This window comes from Pelodiscus sinensis, chromosome 10 (assembly GCF_052426305.1).
Source record: "Pelodiscus sinensis isolate ZL-2025 chromosome 10, ASM5242630v1, whole genome shotgun sequence".
NCBI classification, from domain to species: domain Eukaryota; kingdom Metazoa; phylum Chordata; order Testudines; family Trionychidae; genus Pelodiscus; species Pelodiscus sinensis.
In genome coordinates, this window is record NC_143061.1 from 1290046 (window position 1) to 1315812 (window position 25767).

The window sequence follows — 25767 nt, forward strand, 5'->3', positions numbered from 1 at the left end:
CTTTAAAAAAATAATTATAAGTACTCCCAGTACCTACAGTTTTCAGACACACACAATTTTTTTCTACCATTGCAACATATTTGTTTAAACAACTTGATCGTAGTCAGGCAGGCCATGACATTTTTGGGAATGAAAAGTACAAAAATAATAAATTGCTGTAAAACTTAAATAAAAAATTTAGTTTTTTCCAAATTTCAGTTGTGTTGACGTACCCCCCCAGATTTCTCGCAAGTACCCCTAAGGGTACTCGTACTACTGGTTGGGAAACAGACCTAAACCACCACATCAGAGGCTCATATAACTGCACATCCACCAATGTGATCTATGCCATCAAGTGCCAGCCATGCCCCTCTGCCTTATGGGGGCCTGCATATGCTATGGGGGCCCGCAAGGTTCTATCTTGTCCCCTATGCTGTTTAATATCTACATGAAGCCGCTGGGAGAGGTCATAAGGAGTTTTGGAGGACGGTGCCATCAATATGCAGATGACACCCAACTCTATTTCCCTGTGACATTAGAACCAGGTGTGGTGGTGACTGATCTAAATCAATGTCTGGAGGCAGTGATGATTGGGATGAAGTCACACAAGCTGAAATTGAATCCAGATAAGACTGAGGTGCTGTGGATCAGGAGGCCATTTGTTCGGGAATGTGGCACGGCACCTGTTCTAGACGGGGTTACTCTCCCCCTGAAGGAACAGGTACACCGCTTGGGAGTCCTCTTGGACCCTTGTTTAACATTTGAAAATCAGATTTCTTCGGTGGTCAGGAGTGCCTTTGGGCAACTTCGTTTGATCCGCCAGCTGCGACCCTTCCTGAACAAACATGACGTGGCCACAGTGATCCATGCGCTTGCTACATCCCGACTGGATTACTGTCATGCACTTTATGTGGGGCTGCCTCTAAAGAGCCTTCAGAAACTTCAGCTGGTCCAGAATGCGGCTGCTCGAGTTTTAACCAATACTAGTTATACGGAGCACATTATGCCAGGGCTTCGGCAGCTGCCCTGGCTTCCGGTATGTTTCCGGGCACTATGTAAGGTTTTAGTTATGACCTATGAAGCCTTAAATGAGTTGGGTCCAGGGTATCTGAAGGACCGTCTTCTCCCATATGAACCTGCCCGGGGATTGAGGTCAGCGGGGGAGGCTTTGCTTCGTGTTCCCCCACTTGTGGAGATAAGATTAACATCTACACGGAACAGGGCATTCTCAGCTTTTGCTCCCAGGCTGTGGAATTTTCTTCCTTAGGATAGTAGCATGGTGCCTACGCTAGCGTTGTTCCGGCGTCAGGTGAAAGCCACCCTTTTTACTTGCGCTTTTATTAACGTTTGAGTCTGTATGTGTGTGTTCCTCTTCTTTATGTTTTTAGCAGGTTTTATGTCCCTCTGAGGTCTCGTATTTTAAATGTTTATATATATATATGTGTGTGTATTGTGTTTAAACATTTTTTGTAAGCCGCTTTGAATATTTTAAATAGAGAGGCGGGGTACAAATATTTACATAAATAAAATAAATATTGGCCAAACTGGACAGTCTCTACAACAAAGGATGAATGGACACAAATCAGATATTCAAAAAGGTAACACACACAAACCTGTTGGGCACTCACTAATGGATCTAAAAGTTAGCATATTGTTACAAGCCAATTTAAAATACCACTTTGAAAGGAAAGCTGCAGAACTTAATTTCATTTACAAATTTGATACGTTCAATAGAGGTTTAAACAAAGACCTTAACTGGATTACCCGCTACATTCCACATCCTAATGAGCTGTAAAGCCAAGCACCGGGTACTTAAGAGTGCTTAGAATCCAATCTATCAGCTTCATTTAACGCGGACACTCTAATTGACAATTTTCCTCCATTTTTTCCGTCTCTTTCCCTCCTCATCCCCTCTCTTTCTCTATTTATTTTGCCACCTGGACCTCTTCACTCCATTCATCTGAAGAAGTGGGTTGTGCCCATGAAAGCTCATGACCCCATCTCCATGTCTGGCTAGTCTCTGAGGGTATGTCTACACTTGCAGCCTAATTCGAAATAGGTCTGCAAATGTAGGCATTCGAAATTGCAAAGCAAGCCCGGGATTTAAATATCCCACTCTTGATTTGCATCTTCCCGGCCGGGCGCCATTTTTTGAAATTGACAAGCCCAGAATAACTGCCTGTGTCTACATACGGCAGTGAAACAGGCATTGGAAATAAGGCCCTATTTCGAACTACTTGTTAAACCTCATTGCAGGAGGAATAACAGGTAGTTCGAAATAGGGCTTTATTTCCAACGCCCGTTTCCCTGCCGCGTGTAGACATACCCTAAGGTGCTGCAGGACTGTTTGTTGTTTAAGTTAATGCAGCAGTCAGTTTTGTACGCTGTGTGCTTTTGAATTTAAAACAATCTAACTTTCAGCTAGAGTTCCAGGCGCTTAAAGCAGTGGGTTTGATTTTGGCTGGTCCTATGCTATAGAAATGTCAGTTTAGCCATGAAGTGAGAATGGAGTTTGTCTTCAGGGCTCCCTCCAAACTGCGCACCATGCACAAGGCACTTCATGCCCGCCCACCTCGCCTCCACCGCGCTTTCCTGCTGGACCGGAAGGTGAATGGTGGTGGCGGTGGCCGGGTGGGGCCGTGGGGTGGCAGGCGTCTGCCCTGCCCCCCTTTGCTCTGGCTGGAGCCGGGGCACAGTGAGGTTATCCGTGTGGCTGGCCCCGGTTCTAGCTGTGGTGGGCAGGATGCTGTGGCCTAGCTGGTGGGGCTGTGTGGTGGGCAGTGGCTACTCTGGTGGTCTCGGCCAGGGCCAGAGCCGCCGCATGACAGGTGGCGGTGGCAGCTCTGTTGACCTGGGCCAGAGCCACCATGGCAGCACGTGACCCTCAAACTTATCCCCCGGCTCTCAGCTGCAATACCGGCAGGTGTGTGGCTGCCAGCCAGCAGCCCTGGCCTCCTTACCCCAGGAGCTGCTGGGCAGCGCAGCCCCAGCTCCCCCTTGCCCACTGGTTGAGGGAGCCGGGCAGCCCAGCCCTTTCTCCCATAAAGAGCTGTGGGCTGGCCAGGGGTTGGGCAGGCCAGCTCTGCTCTCCCCAGTGAGGAGCTTCCTCGGGGGCCAGGTACCTCAGTCCTGGGCCCACCTCCTGCAAGGAACCTCTGGGGGAGTGGGCAGCCCAGCTCCAGCCTCCCCCCAGCAAGGAGCTGCCATCTCCCTGGCCTCTCCGCCCCCCCATGCCCTGAATCCTGCACCCCCTGGCCCGAGCCCCTCCATCCCTTCTATCCCTGGCCCTGATTCCTGTGCTGCAGGGTCATGCATCTTGTTAATTATCCCTTGGTTGAGTGTTGTTTCTTACATAGATAATTTAAACTGAGATCTGCCCAGATCGGTCTGTCTCTATCTAAACATGTTGCTTGCTACTGGCGGGTGCCGCAGTGGAGCACACCTGAACAAGTGCACACGATGGCCGTGTTGGTGCACAAGACAAAACTCACTCTGCTCACGGATGGGAAATGTTCGTGGAGATTCTGCTTCCATTGGAACTGTTGTAGAAGGAGGTTGCTTGCTTGGTTCGAACGAAGACGTTAACACAGTTATTCAGTGACTAGAAGTGGCAGTGGGTTAAAAAGGGTAGCAAAGGAATTATTTTGAATTTGTATTTCATAGTGAGTCTTGTATTCTCATCTACGAACTCCATGGACCCCTGCTCCCAGTTGGATCCCAGATGACTTTGTTGGAACCGGGGCTGCCTGCACAGTTCTCTGTTGTGGGGTCAAGGCCTCGCCATGCAGTAATACACTTCCTGTTACAGGTGGGGGTGGACTCACTCCCCATTAATGTTGCCTGAAGCTCCTTCCACCATGTTTTCAGTCATTTTTACCTTTGCCAAACTTTAACCGTTCGGACTGAAATTTCAGCTAAAACGGTTCAGTTGTTTCTGAGACCAGAATAGTCTGTTTTGCCCCTTTTAACAATTCCAGTGACCTCTTTGGGTGCCGGTAGCATCCTCATGTTTTGGAGCAGTGACTTGAGTTTTGGCACACAGGTGGCCTTTGTGGCAGGGATATACACCTTTCGCCTTCCACATGAAAATCTGCCCCAATTTGGCCAAGTTTCACATGCCTTTGAAACATCACCCTTCACACTTGCCCGGGCTTTGCAGCTACATTGGGCATGCTCCAGCCTGGGGTTGACTTTTGCTGCAATTGCAGCTGGGACAGGGCACGAGAACTGAGAGCAGGGTGCCTCTCACCTGGTACTCATGCCCCCTGCGCCCCTGTGTTGCAGGAGCAAGAAGCGGAAAGAGGTGGGGTGAGGAGCCTAGTGGGGGAAGAGTGCGGGCAGTTGCACTGCTGGGGCAGGGCGTTAGGACTGAGGGGTGAAGGGAGAGGTCCAGTTTTAGCGGGCACTACTGTATATTGAAGAGTGAACCACTTGAACGTAGCCTGGGGTTACACGTTCTGTGAAGAGCTGGAGGAAAGCAGGTTGTGTCCGCGCTTTCCAAGTATGGCGTTCATGCACATGCATTGTGGTTATGCCAAGGTAGCACCAGAAGTGACTGTACACAGCAGTCCAAATATCGCTTCACCAGTGTTTTAATTCTTCTCTTGTTAGACTGCCTGTCTCTGAAGTGGAGAAGTTCCACGTCTCCGTAAACATGGAAAAGGATGAGAAGAAGATAGTAAATGAAGATGAGGAGGATGAGATGGTAATCAGTTTGGTGGCCTAGTTTCACTCATTGAGAAAATGCTGCTTTTGTGTGTGGGGCATATTGTTTTAGGCACAGCCCTCCAAAGCCCTTTCTGCAGTCGGAGAGGACAAGTGCTGGGGTACGAATGTCCATCATCAGGGCCCACACCGCATGTTACTCTCAATGGCCATTTCAAGGACAGCTGCAGCAAGGAAGTGTTTCATAGAAACCAACTGTGCCTGGTCACTTGTGGGATGGTGCCTGGCTGTGCTTACAGACGCAGTTCCTGGCCCATTTGGGGAGGCAGCTCTGTAGCTATTAGATAGCAGCAGTTAAACCTGGCTCCTCGCCGCTTTTGCAGATTCAGACTAACACGGCTACCCCTCTGATACTCTAAGGTGGAGTCTGTAACTTGTCAAGGTTTGGGGGCAGCTAGGCTTAAGAGGAAGGCTCCAAGGCTAACCTTGGAATGTCCAAGGCCTTTGAAGGGGAAGAGGCAGGCTGCGGAGAGGATTGATCAGGGATGGTGAGCTAATTTGCATAGCTCCTCCACCCCTTCTGCTTTTCCACTCTTAGTTAGGGTGACCAGATTTCCCAAAGAGAAAATGTGACACCCACAGCCGCTCGCCTGAGGGCTTCTCACTGGACTCCTGCTCCCTTCCTCCTTCCCTCCCCACCTGCTTCAGTGTTGCTTCCCCTAGGGGACTGGCGTCTCCACTCATTCCTGCTGCCCACACCCCACATTTGTCCTGATTGCTCTGGCCTGCTGATTGAGTCAGCTAGAGCCAGTGTGAGATGTGGCCCCTTGGGGAAATAGTCAGGACGCGGCTTAAGCAAGGGACTGTCCCGTCCAAAACGGATGCAGGCCACCCTGCTCTTAGTGCACAGACAGTGATGGTGGCTGCGAGGGCATGCGGCACAGGCTCTGCTCTGCGGAGGTGACGGAAGGGCTGCGTGGCTGTTACTTCTTCATAACCAAAGCCCAGGATCTGGCCCTTTAAAAACCTAAGAGCAACACATTGGTCACTAAATAACCCCTGTGCTGGTCCAGAAAAAGGAAATGTACTTCCCAGAACATTGCAAAATAGCATTTTTGCTCTAGAAGGTGGCTGCTAAAAAACAAAACAAAACGCCACGACCTTTGTGTTGGTGGGAAGAGAAAACATGCTAGCTACTTTGTTGGTCTTCCCCAGCACGCTTTTTTCTTCTTCTTCTTCTTCTTCTTCTTCCCATCAAGGAAAAAATGTGAAGAAAATGTAACGTTTTCCCTAACCAAACAAATTTGTCAAGAATAATAAAAAAACAACAACAGCTTTTCTTTGTTGAAAGGCATTTTTCATTAAAAAATGACAGAACAGTATAAAGGAGCTCTAGGACTTCTGAAGTGCAATGATGTTTCAAAACCAGGTTTCCGTGTCAGTATTTTCTTAAGTCTGAATGATGCTGGCAGGTCTCAATGACAAGCTTTCATGTTGCAGATAGTTCATAGCAGGAAAGCTGGTCCATGTAGCCCGAGACAGCGGAAATCCAGCTCAGCATTTGAAAGCTTCCCAGGTTACAGCACTGAAAGGCTTCTGCAAATTTTCGATGACAAAATGTTCCCAAGTATCATGTGGATGAGAAGTACCGCCTCCCAATTACAGGCTCCCTTTAGCAAAGCTTAAGATAAAATGAGAGTCGTTTGGTTCATTCCTTCTTCCCATTCCAGACTGCCCCATCCCTCTCTTTATTTCCTCCTGAGAGAATGAAAAGCATTTGTCAGTCAGCTTGTTACCATGTGGATTGATTTAAATCAGCAGTTTAAATCATGCATTATATCACCAAGTGGAAAGCATTGACTTAAGTCATCAAATCAACTTGAACTTCAGTTATTTTCTAAAGGAAGATTTTTTCCTGCTGGTTGATATAATAACCATTGAAACATGCTATTTACAGCTAAATACTACTTTTCCAGTAGATTTGATACATCTCTTTTGCTGCCTAGGAAGGGTACATTATAACCATGTACATTTATTTAAATAATTATGTAGCTGAATATTCTCAGATTATTTAACATTTTTCCTGTGTTAGCAGGGTTCGCCAAACCGCAGCGAGCCCCGCTCGCCAGCCGCGCGGTTCAGCACGCTGTGCATGCACTGACCGTGCTTTGCCATCTTGTAATCTACTCGCCACGGGCGACTAGATTACATTAATTGTCGAGCCCTGTGTGTTAGAATGATGATGCAATTTTATAGATTACTATCACTTTGCTTATGGAAAAACTTAAACAACAAATAGTCTTGTAGCGCCTTAAAGACGAACAAAACATGTCGATGGTATCATGAGCTGGGACTGGCCCTGCCTAGGGCAGGGGGCTGGACTTGACCTTCTGAGGTCTCTTCCAGCTCTGTGGTTCTAGGATTCTATGAGCTTTTGTGGGCACAACCCACTTCTTCAGAGAAGGTGCTACTAGACTATTTGTTGTTTAAGTTTTTCCTGTTACAGACTAACTCGGCTCCCCCTCTGCAGGTTTTGCTTATGCTTTGTGTCAAGTTGCATAAGGATGGTAACTGAAATTTAAACCCTCCAGTTTATTTTTATTAAACAAAACAAGTTTTTGGTACAGTAAATGATCTCTTGAGCCCTATTTATAAAGCATGACCTAAACATTGGATGTTTTACCCCTGATTATTTATACAGAAAAGCAGTTTTTAGCGCATAGATCTTGATAGGGGCTCACAGATTCAGCATATTTATTTTTTATTATTTTAGGAGATCTTAATAAGGTTAGATCTTGACATATTTTGTATTAAATTTAGATTTCCTTTTAAACTGGCTTATTTTTAGAAGAAAAAGCTATGTACTTTAAATAATATAATAAAAATCATTTAAAATAAGTCAGTTTTAAAAAATTATCACTTTTTTCAGCCTCCTTTGGGGTCAGATTGTGAACAGAAAGAAATATGCTAAATTGCTTACAGTTGCTGTTGGACTGCAGAGCAGCTTCCATGCCATGTTCCCATACATCCTCATAGCCGGGGACTGACCCTGGCCCTTATGCACTGCAGGCAAGATTGTAACGTAATAGTTTCCCTGAATAAGTGTCTCAGAAGCAGGCCATGGAGAAGTTTGTTTCTTTTTTGCTGTGTTGTTAAATTGGTGTGTATGTGGCACTTCACTGGGGTTGTTTGAGACTCTGCGTGTTGGATTGAACGATGTTCAATTACCATCCTGATGCACTATAGAAAATAAACTTTATGAAACCCTCCCACCAAAGAAAAGAAGAAACACCTTTGAAGTATGACACATCTGCCACAGCTTGTAACAGATTACTACTGACTTTTTCCTCCAAAAAAAGTTCATTGTTTCTGTTTCCGTTTCCGTACAGGAGATTTATGGGTATAAGCTGTGCCGCTGGAAGCTAGTTTTAGTTGCTGTCGGGGTGCTTTGTACTGGTGGTTTCTTCCTCCTCCTCCTCTACTGGATGCCTCAGTGGCGGGTGAAAGCAACATGCGTAAGGACTACACTGAAGGACTGTGGGGTGGTGCTACTGAGAACAACGGTAAGTTTGTGCATGGAACGTCCTCCAGTGTTGCGAATGCAGTGATTGAAATGGAGAAGTTAGAGGTGGTCGTTATCGGCTCTCAGGCTTGGAACCGGAGCGATATTATTGTCTTTGCATCCCAGTTTATAAATAACCTAGAAGATTTACTTGGCGTTGCTCAGGTCCTTCATTTTTGCTTTTTGGAGAATAAAATGAAAATGTCCAGACTTCATTTCAGTCATTGCTGGGCTGGGGCTGCGGAGGAGGGGTTCAGGATGCGGCTGCCCTCGGGAGAGAGGAGACCCCAGCTCTCTCTCAGCGTAGCAGCTTGGGGCCGCTCCTTGGCCTCTGCAGTGGGCACAGCTGGGGGAGGAATGCGTGTCCACATTCATCTGTCCCCGGCACGCTCCAGCCAGCCTGGGGAATGCACTTTCCTCTCATTTTCTGACACGGGAGCAGCCAGCAATGTTCCCGTATGAATTGGAGAGGAGGGAGCTTCAGCTCCTCCTGCTTCCCCAGAAGGCCTCTGGGGGGTGGGGGGAGAGGCTCAGAGTTGGGGCAGTCCCAGATGGGAGGGGCGCCCCCAGCCAGCCCCTTTCACCTGCCTGGTGATTGTTTCTTTTCTGTATGGTTTTCTGGGCAGCAATCCCATTCCAGGCATATCCCATTTTCCTGGCACAACCAAACCCTGACCTTGCTTTAAGTTATGGTAAGGGGAAGCTGCCTACCAAATTTGGTGGTCCCAGCTCTTAGCATTTAGGATGAGTTCTTGAACAGACAGACATGCAAACTCTCAAATATATAGTAGATGACAGGCTAGTTTACCAATTGAAAACAAACTGAAATCTTGGGGTATGTCTAGACTACATGGCTCCGTCGACGGAGCCATGTAGATGAGTTTACTAGACATAGGAAAATGAAGCGGCGGTTTAAATAATCGCTGCTTCATTTACATCAAAATGGCCACCGCGCTGTGCCGATCAGCTGTTTGGCGGCACAGTGGGGCAGTCTGGATGCTCCGCAGTCGACAAGGGAAGCCTTTGTCGACGGTTCCGGTAAACCTCATTCCATGAGGCATAACGGAGCGGTCGACAAAGGCTTCCGATGTCGACCACAAAGCGTCCAGACTGCCCCACTGTGCCGCCAAACAGCTGATCGGCACAGCGCGGCGGCCATTTTGATGTAAATGAAGCAGGGATGATTTAAACCGCAACTTCATTTTCCTATGTCTAGTAAACTCATCTACATGGCTCCGTCGACGGAGCCATGTAGTCTAGACATACCCCAAAGCCCCCTCCAAGGGTAAATGAAATCATGTGAACTTTAGAAAAATACTCCCTTTGCTGTGAAAATTGTAAAAGGTTGTACTCTTCTTGTGTAGCCTTGTGTGCGTGAAGAATGGTGAATACCCAAAGGATCAGGGGTGGCGGGTTTGTATAATTTTTTGGTGGTGCTCAGAATGGGTCTAGTAACACCCCCCCCCCCCGCCCTATAAGCTATTATTTATTGTATTAAATGATGTAAAAATGGACTGGAAACCATAAGCGTTTAACAGTTTCCCTTTATTGCACAATATCATGATCGTAAGAAAAATTATTTAACTAAGAATATCAATTTGTTGGAATTGGTCCTGCCTAGAGCAGGGGGCTGGACTTGATGACCTTCTGAGGTCTCTTCCAGTTCTATGGTTCTATGATTCTAATGTTGTTAATACTCTTTTGAATATGGAATGAACCCATTGTGGATTCCATTGTGAATATAATATAGTATAGTATAGTATAATTTTGTTGTACCTGTTGTGACGAAGTGGGAATGTTCTTAATGTTTTCTCTGATGGACACATGACCGGAAGTAAAGTCCCCTCTTTCATTTCTGTAAGAATATGTGGACCTGATATTTAATTGGTTTGTATTCCAGTTAACATTGATACTTATTTAAAAAAAGGAAAGTGTCCCTAGATTCACTTTTATGCACCCTTACAAGGTATTGAACACTATTCTGTTTCTCTATTAACAACTTTTTTTTCTTTGTTAGGATGAATTCAGGATATGGTTTTGTGCAAAGATTCGCATTCTGCATTCTTGGGGACCCAGCCCATTACAGAATCCTCCATGTATTGCAGACAAAGTTTCAAGCGGTCATTTATATGAAAGCCCTGCCGAAGAAAATAGAAATTACCCGCACAAATATTTTCCTGTAAGTGGACCTGTGGTACCTGAACCCTTAACCTTCAAGGCACCTATGACTAGGCTGCACACACATGACAATGCATGTGACCTGTTTAGACTGTCAGAGGCCAGTTGGTTGAGGTAGGGAAATGTGCCCCTATATTTTAAGTTATATAACAGATCTGTGTATTGTGGGATTAATGAAAGACATTAATAAGACTTTTGAAAAATAAACTATCTTGTATAAAATATATTGTCAGCAGAGCAGAGAAGGGTACACAGTCAAAGTTTTGTATTTCATTTTCATACCTATAATATAGCTAATTTAAGTTAATTTTTGTTACAAATTTTTAACAGATATACTAAATTTAACAGAAAACAAATGTTGAGCAATGCCAGCTCAATATATAATTGCATGCATTTGCTTTACAGATTCGCTATTTCACACATCACAGTGTAAAGTATTTCTGGAATGATGCAATCCAAAGTTTTGACGTCAAAAAGTAAGAATATTACTTCGTTATTAGTGCCTTGTAGAGCAAGTGTGTGTCTTGTCTTGTTGTCTGTGTTCCCAAAAAGCTTTTAAAAATGACAGTATTGCAGCACAGTTTTCCAACCTCTGATTTGCCTTTTTCATTTCCTAATGAACTTCAGGACTTTCATGATTGGTAGCAGGGGTCTTGGTTAATCCATTAACTAGTGCGCCACATCTGTAAGTGTTTGTCTATGCTGCTGATGGCAGTGTAGACCGTCCAGCTTCAGCTGACCTGGACAGCTAAGCAGCACAGGCCAGCCATGGGATTTTAACGGCAATGTAAACACCTTCAAAAGGCCTGGTTTGTTGTTGGGGGTGTCGCCTACTGACCTGTTCCGTGTCCCGCTGTACGTGTGCTCCTCCCATTAGGTGTCCACATTGCTAAGTCTAGTGCCACAGCAGCCCGCTGAAGGTTCCCTCTGCATTGAACATCCCGCATCCCTTCACAGCTCCCGCCTGCTGAACTGGACTGTGCATATGCCATCCCACAGACTAAATTTGGGTGCCCTCTCCCAGGCTTCAGGAGGTGGGCTGGGTGTCCTGTGTAGCTGCGCCTCTCATCTGCCAGGGCCGCTGTGGCATTAGGCTTAGCAATGCTGCGTACGAGCTCGGAATCAACCGGGATGTGCGGTCAATGAGGTTGTGAGTGTAGGACCCCTGTCTCATTTGTTGCACAAGTTGGAAGGTGCATAGTGAATGTGGCAGGGACATGCAGGAAGGGAAAAGAGGGCATTGGTACAGCTTCCCTGGGAGAATTTACTTCTATCCTGGCCTCTGCCCCAGAGGCTCTATGTGATTCTAGGCAAGGCACATCAACCAGAGGTTCTCTGATGGCCACCGTGCGTTCCTCATTTTCTGTGTACCCATCTTCACCCGCCTGGGGCCAGATTTGCAGAAGAGCAGCTAAGCATTCCCTACTGTAACCGAGTGTGTGGGAGCACTGCTGTCAACCACGTGAAGTGCTAAGTATTTGAACAATTGGGCCTGACGTGGACACTTAACCGTTTGGCCTTCCCCTCCGTGTCCAGTTCCTCATTTTGTTCATGGGGGAACTGAATCCCACCTCAGCTCACAGGAGAGTTGTGAAGAGAAGGTCATTAACCTTTCTGAAAAGGGGAGATGATGCTATGAGCCCTACAGGAAACTCACGAGGAAACTAATAATTCTGTATTTAGGGTAGTTTGGATGATGTGCAGTAAATACGTGGGGCCACACAGTGAACGATGAAGATAAAAAGAAATATTGAATCCATCCTGTGCACTGAATGAGGCAGAGGTCCTGTGGGAAAATTGGTATGTCGTGTAATCAAAAATGTACCCTAATGCGTGTGCACAGTGGGCTTGCATGGAGGGTAGAAGGAACCAGTGAGATAATATTGGCCAGCACAATAGGCAAGACAGTGGTTTCATCGTACCCGGGGCCTCTCGGTTGTCAGTTTCTGTAGGCCTCGTGCAAAGCATGTAAGGAGGGATCTGAATAATAATTTATAGGCCAAAGCTAATCCATATCATATCCATTTTGTTAAATCCGAATTCTCGCCTGTTTCTTTGTGGCAGCTTCCAGTTCTAGTTACACCAGTCGGTGTTTGAAATAAGCATTTACATTTAAAAACATAAGTGATGTGAACAGGGCTGTCTTGGCCTAACCAAACAATGAATTCAGTGGTCTTCTGCTCTCTGATATTTGCAATAACTAGGCAAAAATGAGGGAAATGACAATCCTAGCTGACTGCTTTTTAATATTCTTATATAAGGCAACTTGAACGTCTGCTATAAATGTAACATCTTTATAACAATTCCTAAGCATTTTAATGGTTTGTTTTTAATAAGAACATTAGCCTAAGAAGCTTGTTACTGAGAACTTGTTTAATTTCTACCATTATTTTAGGGGACTGGATGAGTTTACTTCCTGCTCTTCAATTCACAATGAACATAGTACTGGACTGACTAAGTGGGTGCATGAGCACAGGTAATCGTACAATATTCAGACTCGCATATGCGTTAAAGAGATGTCAGAAAGGCACATGGTTACTGGATGGACAGCTGTGTTTCTGGAATATTTCTCATAATGAATTAAAGTGTGATCAGTGTGTGTTGTTTGGGCATTAAACTTCCTTTCAGAAGAAGACTTGACAATGTGTAGCCTTGAACTGAGGAGATATACTAAATGTGAGGGATCTCCTTTGGGACTGCTTACATCCTCATTGAATATGGCTAGAACTATATTTTCTCTCTGAGACTGGTTTTTCAGAGATAGCATTGCTATTAACAATGGAATCGGCAATGGCAGTTGTCTTTGAAAAATAAAGGCTTTAATTGCTTAATTCTTCTTGTGATGCTTAATAATCTTTTCCCGTTCACAAATTGTCCAAAAGGAGTCAGAACTCAGTCACGTGTGCCGGAAGGTGGGTGAGCGGGGGCAGGGCTGGGAAGAGATGGGGTGTGGTACACCCAATGTACATAAGAACAGCCATACTGGGTCAGACCAAGGGCTCGTTCTAGACTACAGAACAGGATCCTTTGAGCGTTGTCCTGTTGTCCAATCCCGCTATTAGCAGTTGGAGGTGGAGGGATATCCAGGGCAGCGGTTGCATCCCTGACCACGTTAGCTAATAGCCACCGAGGGCTTATTCTCCAGGAACTTAACTCACTCTTTTTTGAGCCCAGTTATATTTTTAGCTATCCGAGCGTCCTCTGGCAAGGAGCCTTGTGCTGTATGAAGAAGCACTTTCTTCTGTTTGTTTTCAGCTTGTTGCCTGCTAATTTCATTGGGTTCATGTGTAATATGAAAGGGTAAATAAAACCTCCCTATTCATTTCTTCACACCAGTCATGATTGTATAGACCTCTATCACTTGTCTTTTTTCCACGGTTGAACGGTCCCAGGCTTTTCAATGTCTCCTCATCTGGAAGCTATTTCATACCCCAAGGAATTTGTGTTGCTCTTCTCTGTACTTTTTTGAATTCTAAATGTATCTTGTTGGAGACAGGGCAGCCACCCCAGCATGCAGTGTTCCTGGTATGAGCCTACCATACACTGATCTAGAGGCAATATGATATTTTCTGTCTCGTTCTCTATCCCCGTCCTAATGGTTCTTAGCATTCTGGTTGGTTTTGGACTGCTCAGGCACACCGAGGGGATGCTTTCAGAGCAGTATCCGCAATGGCTCCAAGATCTTTCTTGAAGGGAAGCAACTACATTTAGATCCCCTCATTTGATATGTGGAGCTGGGGTTCTGGTTCCTGTTGTGCGTTACTTTGCATTTCTTAACATGGACTTTCATCTGACATTTTCTTGCCCCTTCACGTTTTGTGATATTCTCGTGGAATTCTTTGCAGCATGTGTTGGACCAAACCGTATTGAGTAAACTCCTAATGCGTTTACTGAGCCTCTTCTTATGGCCCTTCCTGAGTGTAACTCATTCTATGCTTTAGCCTTTCTGATTCTCCTCCTTATGCATTTGCACTGTTCTTTTGTACTCCTCCAGAGCATTGTGTCCATGCTTCTGGTGTGCCTAGGGTCCCTTTTGCTGTTCAGCTCATTAAAGAGCTCCTCTTGCCCCTTGACTCTTTTTTCTGTCTTGTCTTTGCATTGAGTTAGCTAGCTGTTGTCTTTAATATTGTTTCTTTGAGAAATGCCAGCTCTTTTGAACTCCTTTTCCCCCGTGGGACCTATCTTCCAGTCCTGTGAGTTTCAGTGTCGGCTGTCACTCCTTCCTTTCCTTAGGCTCGTGAATCTATCAGTTCATGATCCTTTCAGCCAAGCAGTGTTCCCTGTAAGCCGAGCGCTTGTACAGCAGCTCAGGAGAGATTCAGACGCTGCCCAGCTTATCAGCAGCGCACCCACAGTTAGGTTTCTACTAGTGGTGCACATTCATACATGCCTCAGTGCACATTCAACATTTGTTCCACACATGGCTGGAAAAAATCCACATATGGATTGAAAAGACTAGAGAACACATTGCAGCCAAGTTCTCTTCCACCTTAGATTTGCAACCATTTCCTCCCTGTCAGTTAGAATCGAGTGGAAAATGGAAGTCCCCCAGTGAGTTGCTCCATCTGAAGGGAGCAGTCCCTAGTGCATTCTAGGCACTTACTGGATATGCTGTTTCACCACATCACTTCTCCAGAACTTGCCTGGGAGGTAAAAGGGCCATTACCACCAGGTCTTGTGTATTGAATATTTTACTGTTGTTCTAGAAATGCCTCCTCCATCTGCTCCTCCTGATTTAGCAGGACCTTCTCCTGCTGCTGACCCCTTTTATCTTCACCCAGAGCCTTTCAACTCCATTCCTTGTGGGCCTCAGAACAAGTAGATACGTTCCTGAGGCATGATGCAGTGCCGCCTCCCTTGTCTCCTCGCCTGCCTTTCTGAACAAGCAAACTCCAATATTCTGGTTGCGAGATCGATCCCATCCACTCCCTAGATGCCGGTTAAGCCAGTCTACTGAGACTTCCAGTTCTTCATATTTATTTTCCATATTTTTTTGCATTTGTGTATAAATGTCTGAGGAGAGCTGATTCCATTACAGATTTCCCTCTTGTTACTCCTGTAACCCTACTGTAAATTTCCGTGTCTCCTCCTCCTTCCCTGCTTCCAGCCCTCTTCAGGGTCACCTTTTTTATTTCCTGCCTATGGGTTTTTGTTACCTGGCCCCTTTTGCAGCTCGTTTCAAGTCATCCTCCCTCGACTGGCAAATTGATGTCCCAAAAGGCTCTTCCATTTCTGTGTCAAGTGGACAAGGCAGTCGTCCTTCATGGAGAACCATCCTGTGGCCGAGGACACCAAAGCCCTCCAGGCACCGTAATCTTTGTGGTCATGCATTTGTCTTCCAGATGTGGGTCCCTCCCTGGGGCCTACCTTCAGCTGGCAGGGTAGATGACAGCACCGCCTGAGCTCCTCATTCTCAGCGTCCAGTAGTTACTATTGATTTGCTTAAGGGCATCTTGGGATGTTGGCAACAACCTCACACTTACACGTGGTTTGCTGTTCACTATTTTCTCTATATCTTTCTCTTACTCTCTATTTCCTTGGTTTTGTATGTGTTTTTCTTCTCAATATTCTGTGTTTATGTGGAACATCACATATCTCAGTTTTAATCTCTTTAGGTCACTTTGTTTAGGGTTTTTTTCTGTTGTATGTTTAGTACCTCTCTGATTTTTTTTCACATTTCCAGAATATTTGATTGTGGTTCAATTTATATCTAGTTCATAAATATTTTCATGTTCAAGGCCTGCAGCATCTCATCCAGATGTATTTTTTCTATTTACTGCTGCTACATCCTTAGCTAGCATTTAAAAGGCTGTAGCAACTGTGTGAAAGACAACCTGACACACTCAAATAAATGGGAAGATATAAAGTGCTTTAAAATAATGGAAGGTATTGTGGTATAGATTATCTACAACCAGAGTACAACTAACTTTTTGTCTCTCCCTCCATACAGAAAAGTATTCTATGGAGTAAATGAAATTGGTGTGAAAGTGCCTTCAATTTTTAAGCTTCTGATTAAGGAGGTAAGAACTCTTTTAAATTAAAAAAGCCGTATCTAGAATTAATGAATATTTGGAGTTAGAGTGGCACTGAATGTGTGTCGGATTTCAAAGGGGGCTATTATGTATAAAGTAAATTTTAGCCCTTTTCTTTACAAGTGAGAATATTTCTTAGATCTACAGGTTGGGGGAACCAACTCTATGGGTCCAGAGTCCAAATCTGAGTCGAAGAACAAGAGCATTACAGATCATGTGAGGGCTCTCTGTGGAGAGTTACACATCAAAACCCCATGCCATGGCGGCTCCTGCCATTTCTCCACTCTTGGCATTAAATATGCTTTTCTCAAACTGTAAACACATTAAAGACACCGAGACTATCCATCAGAGAAGTGGATCTAAATTGCATGTTAAGCCTATTCCATTATCTTTCTATTTTCTTTGGCGGTACACACAAATGACTAGCATTCTGTTTTTACGGATAACTGGGTTTTTTAATTAATCCTGAAAATTGTTTTTTTCACTGATTTTTTTTTTCACCTGTTTTTGGTGGTGGTGATAAAGACCAATAAATATGCAGGAAAAATTAAAGAAAATAAAACCAAAAATGAAAGGACCTAGGCATAAGGAACTGAAAAACCTAACTTTTTCTCACTGCGAATAAGTTTAATTTATTTCAGGCTTTTCTAGGAGACATGTTACATTTGATGTAACCTTAGTATGTTCTTTCTCTCTCAGGTTCTAAACCCATTTTACATTTTCCAACTGTTCAGCGTGATAGTGTGGGTCACCGATGAATATTACTACTATGCATTTGCAATTGTGATTATGTCTGTGATATCTATTGTTAGCTCACTGTACACCATCAGAAAGGTAAGTTCACATTACCTTGGTGGCCATCATCACAAATTCTATTTTTACTAGAGTATCCATTTCAGAATCATTCCCTGAAAACCCTACTTCAAACTTCCTGGTGTGTTCAAAAGTGGACAAGGCCTGAGAATCCTTTGCCTGTTGTTTGATGGAGATGCTCTTTACATCTGCAAACATTTGTTGTATGTGAGTTAATGCGGGGAAGTGAACGGTCCAAAGTATGAAAATTGGGTGCAGTCTGATCTAGAGTTCCTGGAAGCTTGGATTTGGTTTCTCAGTTTGACCCCTATAAGCAGATATAGAAAAGTCAAACTGGAAACGTGGCTTTGGGGTTGGTCATGGAGGATGTTCTGCCTCCTGTTGACCGTAGGGAGGAGTGACCCTGCAACTCCTAGTTCAGTCTCTCTATTGATTACAACACCTACAAAAGAAGGTTGTTTGCTGATACTGCTTGCTCCACCCTGCATGAGTGACTCTTCCTTGGAGATCTGCTTTCAGAGCACAGAAGGGGGTTGTGGTTACTGAAGGTCAGAGAACAGTTTGTGGGGTTTTAAAGACAGAGCAACCTTGGAACCATTTCAAAGCCATGCTCAAGGTTAGAGAAGACTTTTTGGGGTTTTTAAAAGAGCAGCAATTAACATTCACAATCAACCTGCATTTCTCTGGATGTGTGTGCATTAGTGACTATGATTGCATTAGATTAGAGCAGAGAGAATAATTCATTTTTTGGTTTGAGAGCTAAGTCAAAAAATATGATAATTAAAAAAATCAGTTGGATCAAATCAAAACTGACACTTTTAAATTTCTCACTGAAACAAGAAACTGCCCCAAAATAGTCTGCCCTGAACCCTTCATCCTAGAAATGCCAACGTTTGTATCTCAGTTCCTAGGTGTGTCTGTCCTGGAGCTGTGAACCTGGCAGAACTGGAGTCACTAGCTCCCCGGTGTGGAAACACTGCCTTGGATTCACTGAAACGTCAGTGAACCCAAAATATATTGGGCTCAACAAATCGACCGTTTCTGAGGAATCAAAGTTTCACTGGAAAACTTGATCAACTTTAATTAGAATATATTCAGTGAGTTTTCACTACCTCTCTAGAAGTCTGGGTAAATATATGGACCTTGCAGTACTCCTTAAAGAATACTCCACATTGCAGCTTTTTTGGCCCAACTCCGTATTCTGATACATTCTGTATAACAGGGTTCCCATAGTGCAATGCAATTCAAAGTCATTTAAAGAATCTTATTCTATGGTATGGATGGTGGAGTATGGATCTAGAATATACAGTGTCAACCAATTCTGCCACCACAGACTATAAAGAAGACCCCACACTACAGTTTACTCAGGAATTTTAAGTGATCAGATCTTTTGCCAAATGACTCTGAGAAACTCTACAAACTCTTTCCACGAGAGCCTGCCCCGGGGAACTTCTGCATGCTTCCCAAGTTACATAAACAAGAGAATCCAGGCAAACACAGCATGTCTGGCCACACCACTCTTGCTGAAGGAATGTCAGCACGGACTAAACCTTCCTCAAAACACTGATCACACAAACGGCTGGCTTCTCCAAGGGTACAACCAGCTTCCTCCACAAACTCCCTTAGAAAGCCTCCTTGCCACCACGGATGCTACTTCCCTAAACACCAGTGTCTCTCAAAATGACGGTACGGCAGCTGGCCTCAAATATTTCCAAGGCAGTGGCTAACCCTCAGATATTTCATGGCCAGAGTCGTCTTTCATACTCCTCCATAACAATTTTACACTCAACAACCAACCCCTTGTCCAAACCATGGGAACAGCCAGGGGTACGAGCATGGTCCCCAGTCAGCCACCCTCTTCATGGGCCACCTTAAAGGAGAATTTTTGGACAAATGGACCATGAAACCGTTGCTGCCTGAGAGAGACGGATATTTTCATCTTCTTGGGAGTGACTTGAAACTCCCTCATAGATTTCACCACAGCTTCAACAGCCACCACCCATCCAATAAACGCTTTCCGGAACACACTCAACTAGCATTAACGTCCTGGCCCCCATAATCAGCCTCAGTCCTGGAACCCTGTCGACAGCTGTGCACCTGCCTTCACAGATCAAACAGCAGGCACTGTGTTCCACACAGCAAGGTGCTCAGACACCGTGGCCTGTGCTCTGAGGAGACAGTTCAGAGTATGCACCGTAATCCACTCAGAGCCGCTTTCGCTAAACATGGGCACTCCACAAGAGAGGTAGACCACATTATTGCCTGGGCCGCCCAGTGAGCCTGCTTCAGTGTAGAAATAAAACCCCTCCTCTCGAACGCTGTTAGCTGGCACCTCCCCCCACGCACTGAAAGCTATGTGAGTGACGTATCCTCAACAACTACAGGCCATACTTGAACCCACCTCTTTTAGCCTCTAAACAAACTCCTACCCCTCCCAGCACATCCTCAGAAGCCGGCTCCCCACAGACATGGACCCACCAACTCAAAAGTTGCGCCAGATCCTGCAGATAAATCTCTCCTGTGAGACGGCCAACCACCTCCTCCCCCATCACACGCACAACACACCTCTCCAGACCCAGGGGTCTACATATGCCCAGGATGCCATGTATAGCTCATCCCAGGCCCCAGTAACAACTACGTGGGTGAAACTGCTCCCGAATGAACACAGAGAAATGATAAAAGGCAAAGCCACCCTGTCACTCCTGTGGGCAAGCCCTCTTCACAAAGCCGGCCCTCTGTCTGAGCGGCCAGAGAAACCTGCGTGACGCTTTCAGACGTGGAGCCTGGGAGCTTAGTTGCTCCGCTAGACATTACCAGTCATGGACCGAATAGAAACACTGGGCTTGGGGCTTATTACAGCAACCCATAACCCTCTGCCCCTCCCCTTCCTTTTCCTCCTATGACTGGAGATGAGTGAAAGGGCCACTTCAGCTCGAATGCACCTTGGGATACGTGCTAACTCCTGGAGCTCACCCCCAGGAATGCAGCCGTGCCCCTCCGGAGAACAGTCCCAGAGCTGAGCCGGAGCTCCGTGGAGCTGGAGGGTGCCTGTGTGAGTGCCAGGCGGTACTAGCGCTAGAGGGCTGTTGCTGCCGCTGATTAACGCCTTGTTCTTTCCCCCTCCAGCAATATATATTGTTACATGACATGGTGGCAGCTCACAGCATTGTCAGAGTGTCTGTTGGTCGAGCGAACCAAGGTAAGTTGCTCTGGCTGCCTGGCTGAAGAGAGACACACAAACTGGCCCAGCTCCATGTGCTTAACGTAACCGGGCCTTGTGACCTCTTAGCAGCATTGCTGGGCCAAGGGGTTAGGTGTGACATTCAAGGGGGGAAGATAATCTACTTGAGTGTCGCTCACAGATGATCAGCTCAAGATTTATGTTGGAGCAGATGTAGACTGGCCCTTCGTGTCCCTCCTCCGTTTTCTTTTATGTCCCTCTCTATGAATACAACTACCATTGCAATAGGCTACTGATGGCTGAAGGGATACAGTTAGAAACTCCAAGGGGAGACTTTTTTTTAAGTACCTTTCAGTGAATCTGAGCAGTGCTGTAACCTTTGGCGGTCGTATCTCCCGGTGGTTCAGGTTCTGCTGGTGTGATTCACCTAAGAACTAGGGATCACCAAATGAAATTAATAGGTAGCAGGTTTAAAACACACAAAAGGAAGTATTTTTGCACATGGTGCACAGTTAACCTGTGGAACTCCTTGTCAGAGCATGTTGTGTGAAGGCCAAGAATATAACAGGATTCCACAAAATACATGGAGGTTATGTCAATCAATGGCTATTAGCGAGGCTGGGTAGGGAGGGTGTCCTTGGCCTTTGTTTGTCAGAAGCTGGCAATGGATGAGAGGGGAGGGATCACCTAATGATTCCCTGTTCTAATTATTCCCTCTGGGGCACCTGGCATTGGCCGCTGTGGGCAGACAGGACACTGGGCTAGATGGACCTTTGGTCTGGCCCAGTCTGGCCGTTCTTGTGTGGGGAACAAGAGTTGAGCTGCCTTAGGTTCTTTGTGAGGCAAATTGTTTATTATATTGGTTTTTTCTGAAGCACCCGTCAGTGTAAAACCAAGGGTTCATGCAGGAGGAATCATTGGTTTAACCATTTTAAGTTATACAATTAATAATGGAAACAGCAGCATAATTGTTACAGTTTGGGTCATGGCTGTTATATTCATGGAGGGGTCTGTTGGAACTGCTGATTTGCAAGACTTCATTTACTGTTGCAGAAAAAGAGCTTGTTCTAAAATTTTACTTTCAGAAATAGAAGAGATCCTTTCCACCGACCTTGTGCCTGGAGACGTCATGGTGATCCCATCTAATGGGACAATCATGCCCTGTGATGCAGTGCTTGTCAGTGGTACCTGCATCGTCAATGAAAGCATGTTAACAGGTGAAATACAGCTTACGTTCTGGATGGCCGAGCTATGAGGCTAAAACGTTATGTCGGTGTTCTTCTTTTGAGCTGCACCTTACCTTATCCAAAGGACTTTGTTTACACACCCTGAAATGTCCACTTTTATAATTTACTCAAGATAGTGTTGTTAGTATTTATCCAAACCTTGGTCATTGTGCAAGATGCTAGTCTATATATTTTTATAATGAAAGGTCTAAGGAAGAGGTGTGTCTTCATCACACTGTTTGTATTTTCCTCTCTTTTATTTTTCACTATGTTCATTAAAATAAACATTTCTGTTAAGAAAGGAATCTGCCTAAAATGTGAACTGCACTAAAAGACTCATTCATTCATACAAAGCCTTTTGGATTGACTTTCTGTTAGGCAAGATGAGTCTTGCTTTTGGCCGAGGTCATGTTTAATTGCTTAGAAGACACTATAGTATTTTAATTGTGTGTTTTAAGTGTTGAAATTACTGCATGAATTCTTAGCAAGTCACAACTGGATAAAGGTGCGTGTAGGGAGTGGGGCACATGCTAACAAAGCTTGCTAGAGGTAGACTTGCCTCTATCAAATGGGTCTTTACAGCAATGTGTTTGGTAAGTTTTTGTGTTTTACCCTCTGTACTACAAGCAGCAGCATGTTCGTGTTTCACTAATTGGTGTGGTGATTTTGATGCGAGAAGGTCGGCAGTCAAGACTCTTGGGTTCTGTGGGAGGTCAAGAAGGTTAAAGAATGAGCTAATGGGAACTAGGAGTCCTGGTTTCTTTTCCTGGCTTTGCTGCTGCCTCGCTCAACCCTGGTCCACACTTACGGGGAGATTGGCACTGCAGGGGTCGATAAGACCTGCTGAATCGAACGCTGATCGCGCTCCAGTCGACTCCGGTATTCCACCAGAGCGGGAACAGTAAGGGGAGCCGACGGGAGCATGTCTCAGGTTGAGACACAATGGTAACTCGAACCAAGTGAGTCAACTCCAGCTAAACTATTCACACAACTGAAGTTGCATGCATAGACCTGGCGTGAGTTAACTTACACAAATCACTGCTCTCTGAGGGTATGTCTACACTACCACCCTAGTTCGAACTAGGGTGGTAATGTAGGCAACCGGAGTTGCAAATGAAGCCCGGGATTTGAATTTCCTGGGCTTCATTTGCATCTCACCGGGCGCCGCCATTTTTAAATGTCTGCTAGTGCGGACTCCGTGCCGCATGTAGCTGTGCGGCATGGAGTCCGCACTAGCGGACATTTAAAAATGGCGGCGCCCAGCTTTATGCAAATGAAGCCCGGGAAATTCAAATCCCGGGCTTCATTTGCAACTCCTGTTGCCTACATTACCACCCTAGTTCGAACTAGGGTGGTAGTGTAGATATACCCTGACTCTGTTTCCACATCCGTTAGGATAACATGATTCTAGAAAAGGGGTGAAAAGTGCTTATTGTTTGTATTTGACTTTCATGAACTGAAGAGCCTTTTTTTTTGTTTAAGGTGAAAGTGTTCCTGTAACAAAGACTAATCTCCCAAATCCTGCAGAACACCCCAAATCAGCGGGAGATGAAATATACAGTCCAGAAGCACATAAGCGACACACTTTGTTCTGTGGGACCAATGTCATTCAAACCCGTTTTTATACTGGAGAACTCGTCAAAGCCATAGTAGTGAGAACAGGTACACATTTTAAGTTTTCTCATTCATATAAACCATTTGATTTCAAAAGTAGAGCTGTCTGCTGCTTCCTACCTTTTTGTCAGTTTAGTTGTATTAAACAGATATTCCCTAAAACATTTCACAAAATTACTCTGAAAACTTTTAGGACGATGGTACTTGAGAATTCCTCGCTGGCTATTAATTTTTCAGCACTATTAACCATTAAAGTCAAGGGATTGAAAATATGCCCAGAAACATTTGCAGTACAGATTGAACCTCTCTAGTCCGGCACCCTTGGGACCTGCCTGGTGCCGAACCAGAGAATTTTGCCAAACCACGTAAGTTCAATATTGTCCAGCAGCATGACCAACACTTCCACTGCTGACTGGGCTCTTAGAAGACATAGTGGGGTAAATTAGAGCTAAATAGCAGCACAGAACATGGAGAGCCAGGGCTGGTGGTTGTAAAGAAATGTTAAGGGACTGTGGGAAACTTGGCTGCACCCGTGTGAAGTGGACATCTGACTGACTAAAAACCTGCCAGATTCTGCTGGACCAGAGTGTGCTGGACTAGAGAGGTTCAGAGTGTAGCATTAAACCCAATTTGTGGTGTTTTTCCGGAAGAGTGTGTCCTGCCTGTCTCTTTGGTATTGGTTTTCCTTTTGGCTTCACTCGACTATGGAGAAAACCTGTCTCTAACGTTGAAGTAAATATATTTAAATGGCAGTGTGTGCCCACAAGTGGCAGTCACCTTCTTATATAGTTATTAGCTTTATTTATAACCCTGTGTTCCACCACATCAATAGTTTAATAGCTCTGTAACCCAGACTATTGTGAAATAGCATTTTAAAACTGCCCAGGATTCCTCCTACGTGTCTTGCAAGCCTATTTTTAGATACAGACCTGTGCATGGACCATAATCAGAGAGAGAAAACTTAGAACCCCAGCGCCTCCCCCCCTTCTAGGGAAATAGTTTTTCCTCATATCCAACCTAGACCTCCCCCTCTGCAACGTGAGCCCATTGCTCCTTGTTCTGCCACCTGCCCCCACTGAGAACAGCCTCTCTCCAGCCTCTTTGGAACCTCCCTTCAGGAAGTTGAAGGCTGCTCTCAAATCCCCCCTCACTCTTCGCTTCTGCAGACTAAACAAACCCAAATCCCTCAGCCTCTCCTCCGTAGGTCATGTGCTCCAGCCCCCGAATCATTTTCATTGCCCCTCGCTGGAGTCTCTCCAATGCGTCCACATCCTTTCTGTAGTGGGGGGTCCCAGAACTGGACACAATACTCCAGATGTGGCCTCACCAAAGCCGAATAAAGGGGAATAATCACTTCTCTGGATCTGCTGGCAATGCTCCTCCTAATGCAGCCCAATGTGCCATTTGCCTTCTTGGCTACAAGGGCACATCCAACTTTTCATCCAAAATCATCTATCCATGCATCTTACCCTGGTACTGGTGAAAAGTTGTGAGGCATTCAGTGACTTTAAACTCCTTTAGAAAGCTCGCCATGTTATTCAAGCGACATCCAGCTTTATCCCATTCTCAGTCTCAAGTAAGCCATAGAAAGGCCAGACTGTGGATGAAGTTATTGATCGCCAAGTTCAGATCAGAGCAATACTCCTGTCCTTACGTTGGTTGGGATAAGAACCGGGGCTAAGCAGAGCATCTGAATACACGCTTGAGAGGCTGAGCTTCACACCCTCGCTTCACCATCCCACAGACGTCCCTTCCTTTGTGTGCGCGTGGCAACCTCCTTCTTTCCACTCCACCCATTAATAATCTGGGACGTGCTCCCAGCGTCTCGCCCAGGGCCAGGGTGGCAGTTATATGTGACTTTGGAGAAGGGACTTGACATTGAAACTCTTCCTGGATAGTTTTTCTGTTTGCAGACAAGTAAAACAGTGCTGTAAGTTTGGGAGTACCTAGGGCTGGTGACCTGTGGTGTTATGGAGTCTGTCGCAGGCCGGTGCCTAGGTCTCCTCTTAAAAGAACGTTAACGCAAGATGAAAATGGCCATAAAGGAAACCAGGTGGTGTCACAGAAAACAAAAACCCAGGCCCACTGGAAGCCTATTAAGAATACTTATCTCCTGCACAAACCTGTTTCAGGCACCGAGGCGTCCTTTCATCCTCCACCTCTCACCGTAGCACATCTGTTGCCGCAGATCTAGGTCACGTTCTGGGTTCTCCAGTCACGTGCTGACTTGAGCGTCAAAGTTTGAAGGGATTTTTCTCATGTCAGGCGCCAGCAGGGGGCAGCGAGGGGCATGTTGAGCTCCCAATTCAGGCCAGGGACCGGGTGCCAGAAAAAGAGCCGCATCCCCCCGCTGGTACGCAGCGAGTTGTTGAGACCCCGGGTGGATAATGGATGGCCAGAGTGTGTGATGGGGTTTCCATAAATCCCTCGGGAAGGACTCCTCTTCCATCCCCCGCTTGGAGAGAACTGCTTGGTACTCGGAGCGGGCGCTCTCTGGGCAGTCTCTTGGAAAGAGAC

The 25767-nt window shown here is 45.5% G+C and overlaps 1 protein-coding gene across 9 annotated transcripts in view; it reads left to right on the forward strand.

The window, feature by feature from the left end:
* ATP13A3 (ATPase 13A3) overlaps positions 1 to 25767 on the forward strand; it is a 107683-nt gene that overhangs the window by 42936 nt on the left and 38980 nt on the right. For all 9 annotated transcript variants that reach the window (XM_089780683.1, XM_075938303.2, XM_075938304.2 and 6 more), the window contains 10 exons: positions 4591 to 4684; positions 8034 to 8207; positions 10224 to 10385; positions 10790 to 10860; positions 12780 to 12860; positions 16335 to 16404; positions 17116 to 17250; positions 20356 to 20428; positions 21496 to 21627; positions 23119 to 23298. In XM_089780683.1, the coding sequence (XP_089636809.1) occupies positions 4591 to 4684; positions 8034 to 8207; positions 10224 to 10385; positions 10790 to 10860; positions 12780 to 12860; positions 16335 to 16404; positions 17116 to 17250; positions 20356 to 20428; positions 21496 to 21627; positions 23119 to 23298 (1172 nt within the window). The remainder of the gene's footprint in view (positions 1 to 4590; positions 4685 to 8033; positions 8208 to 10223; positions 10386 to 10789; positions 10861 to 12779; positions 12861 to 16334; positions 16405 to 17115; positions 17251 to 20355; positions 20429 to 21495; positions 21628 to 23118; positions 23299 to 25767) is intronic.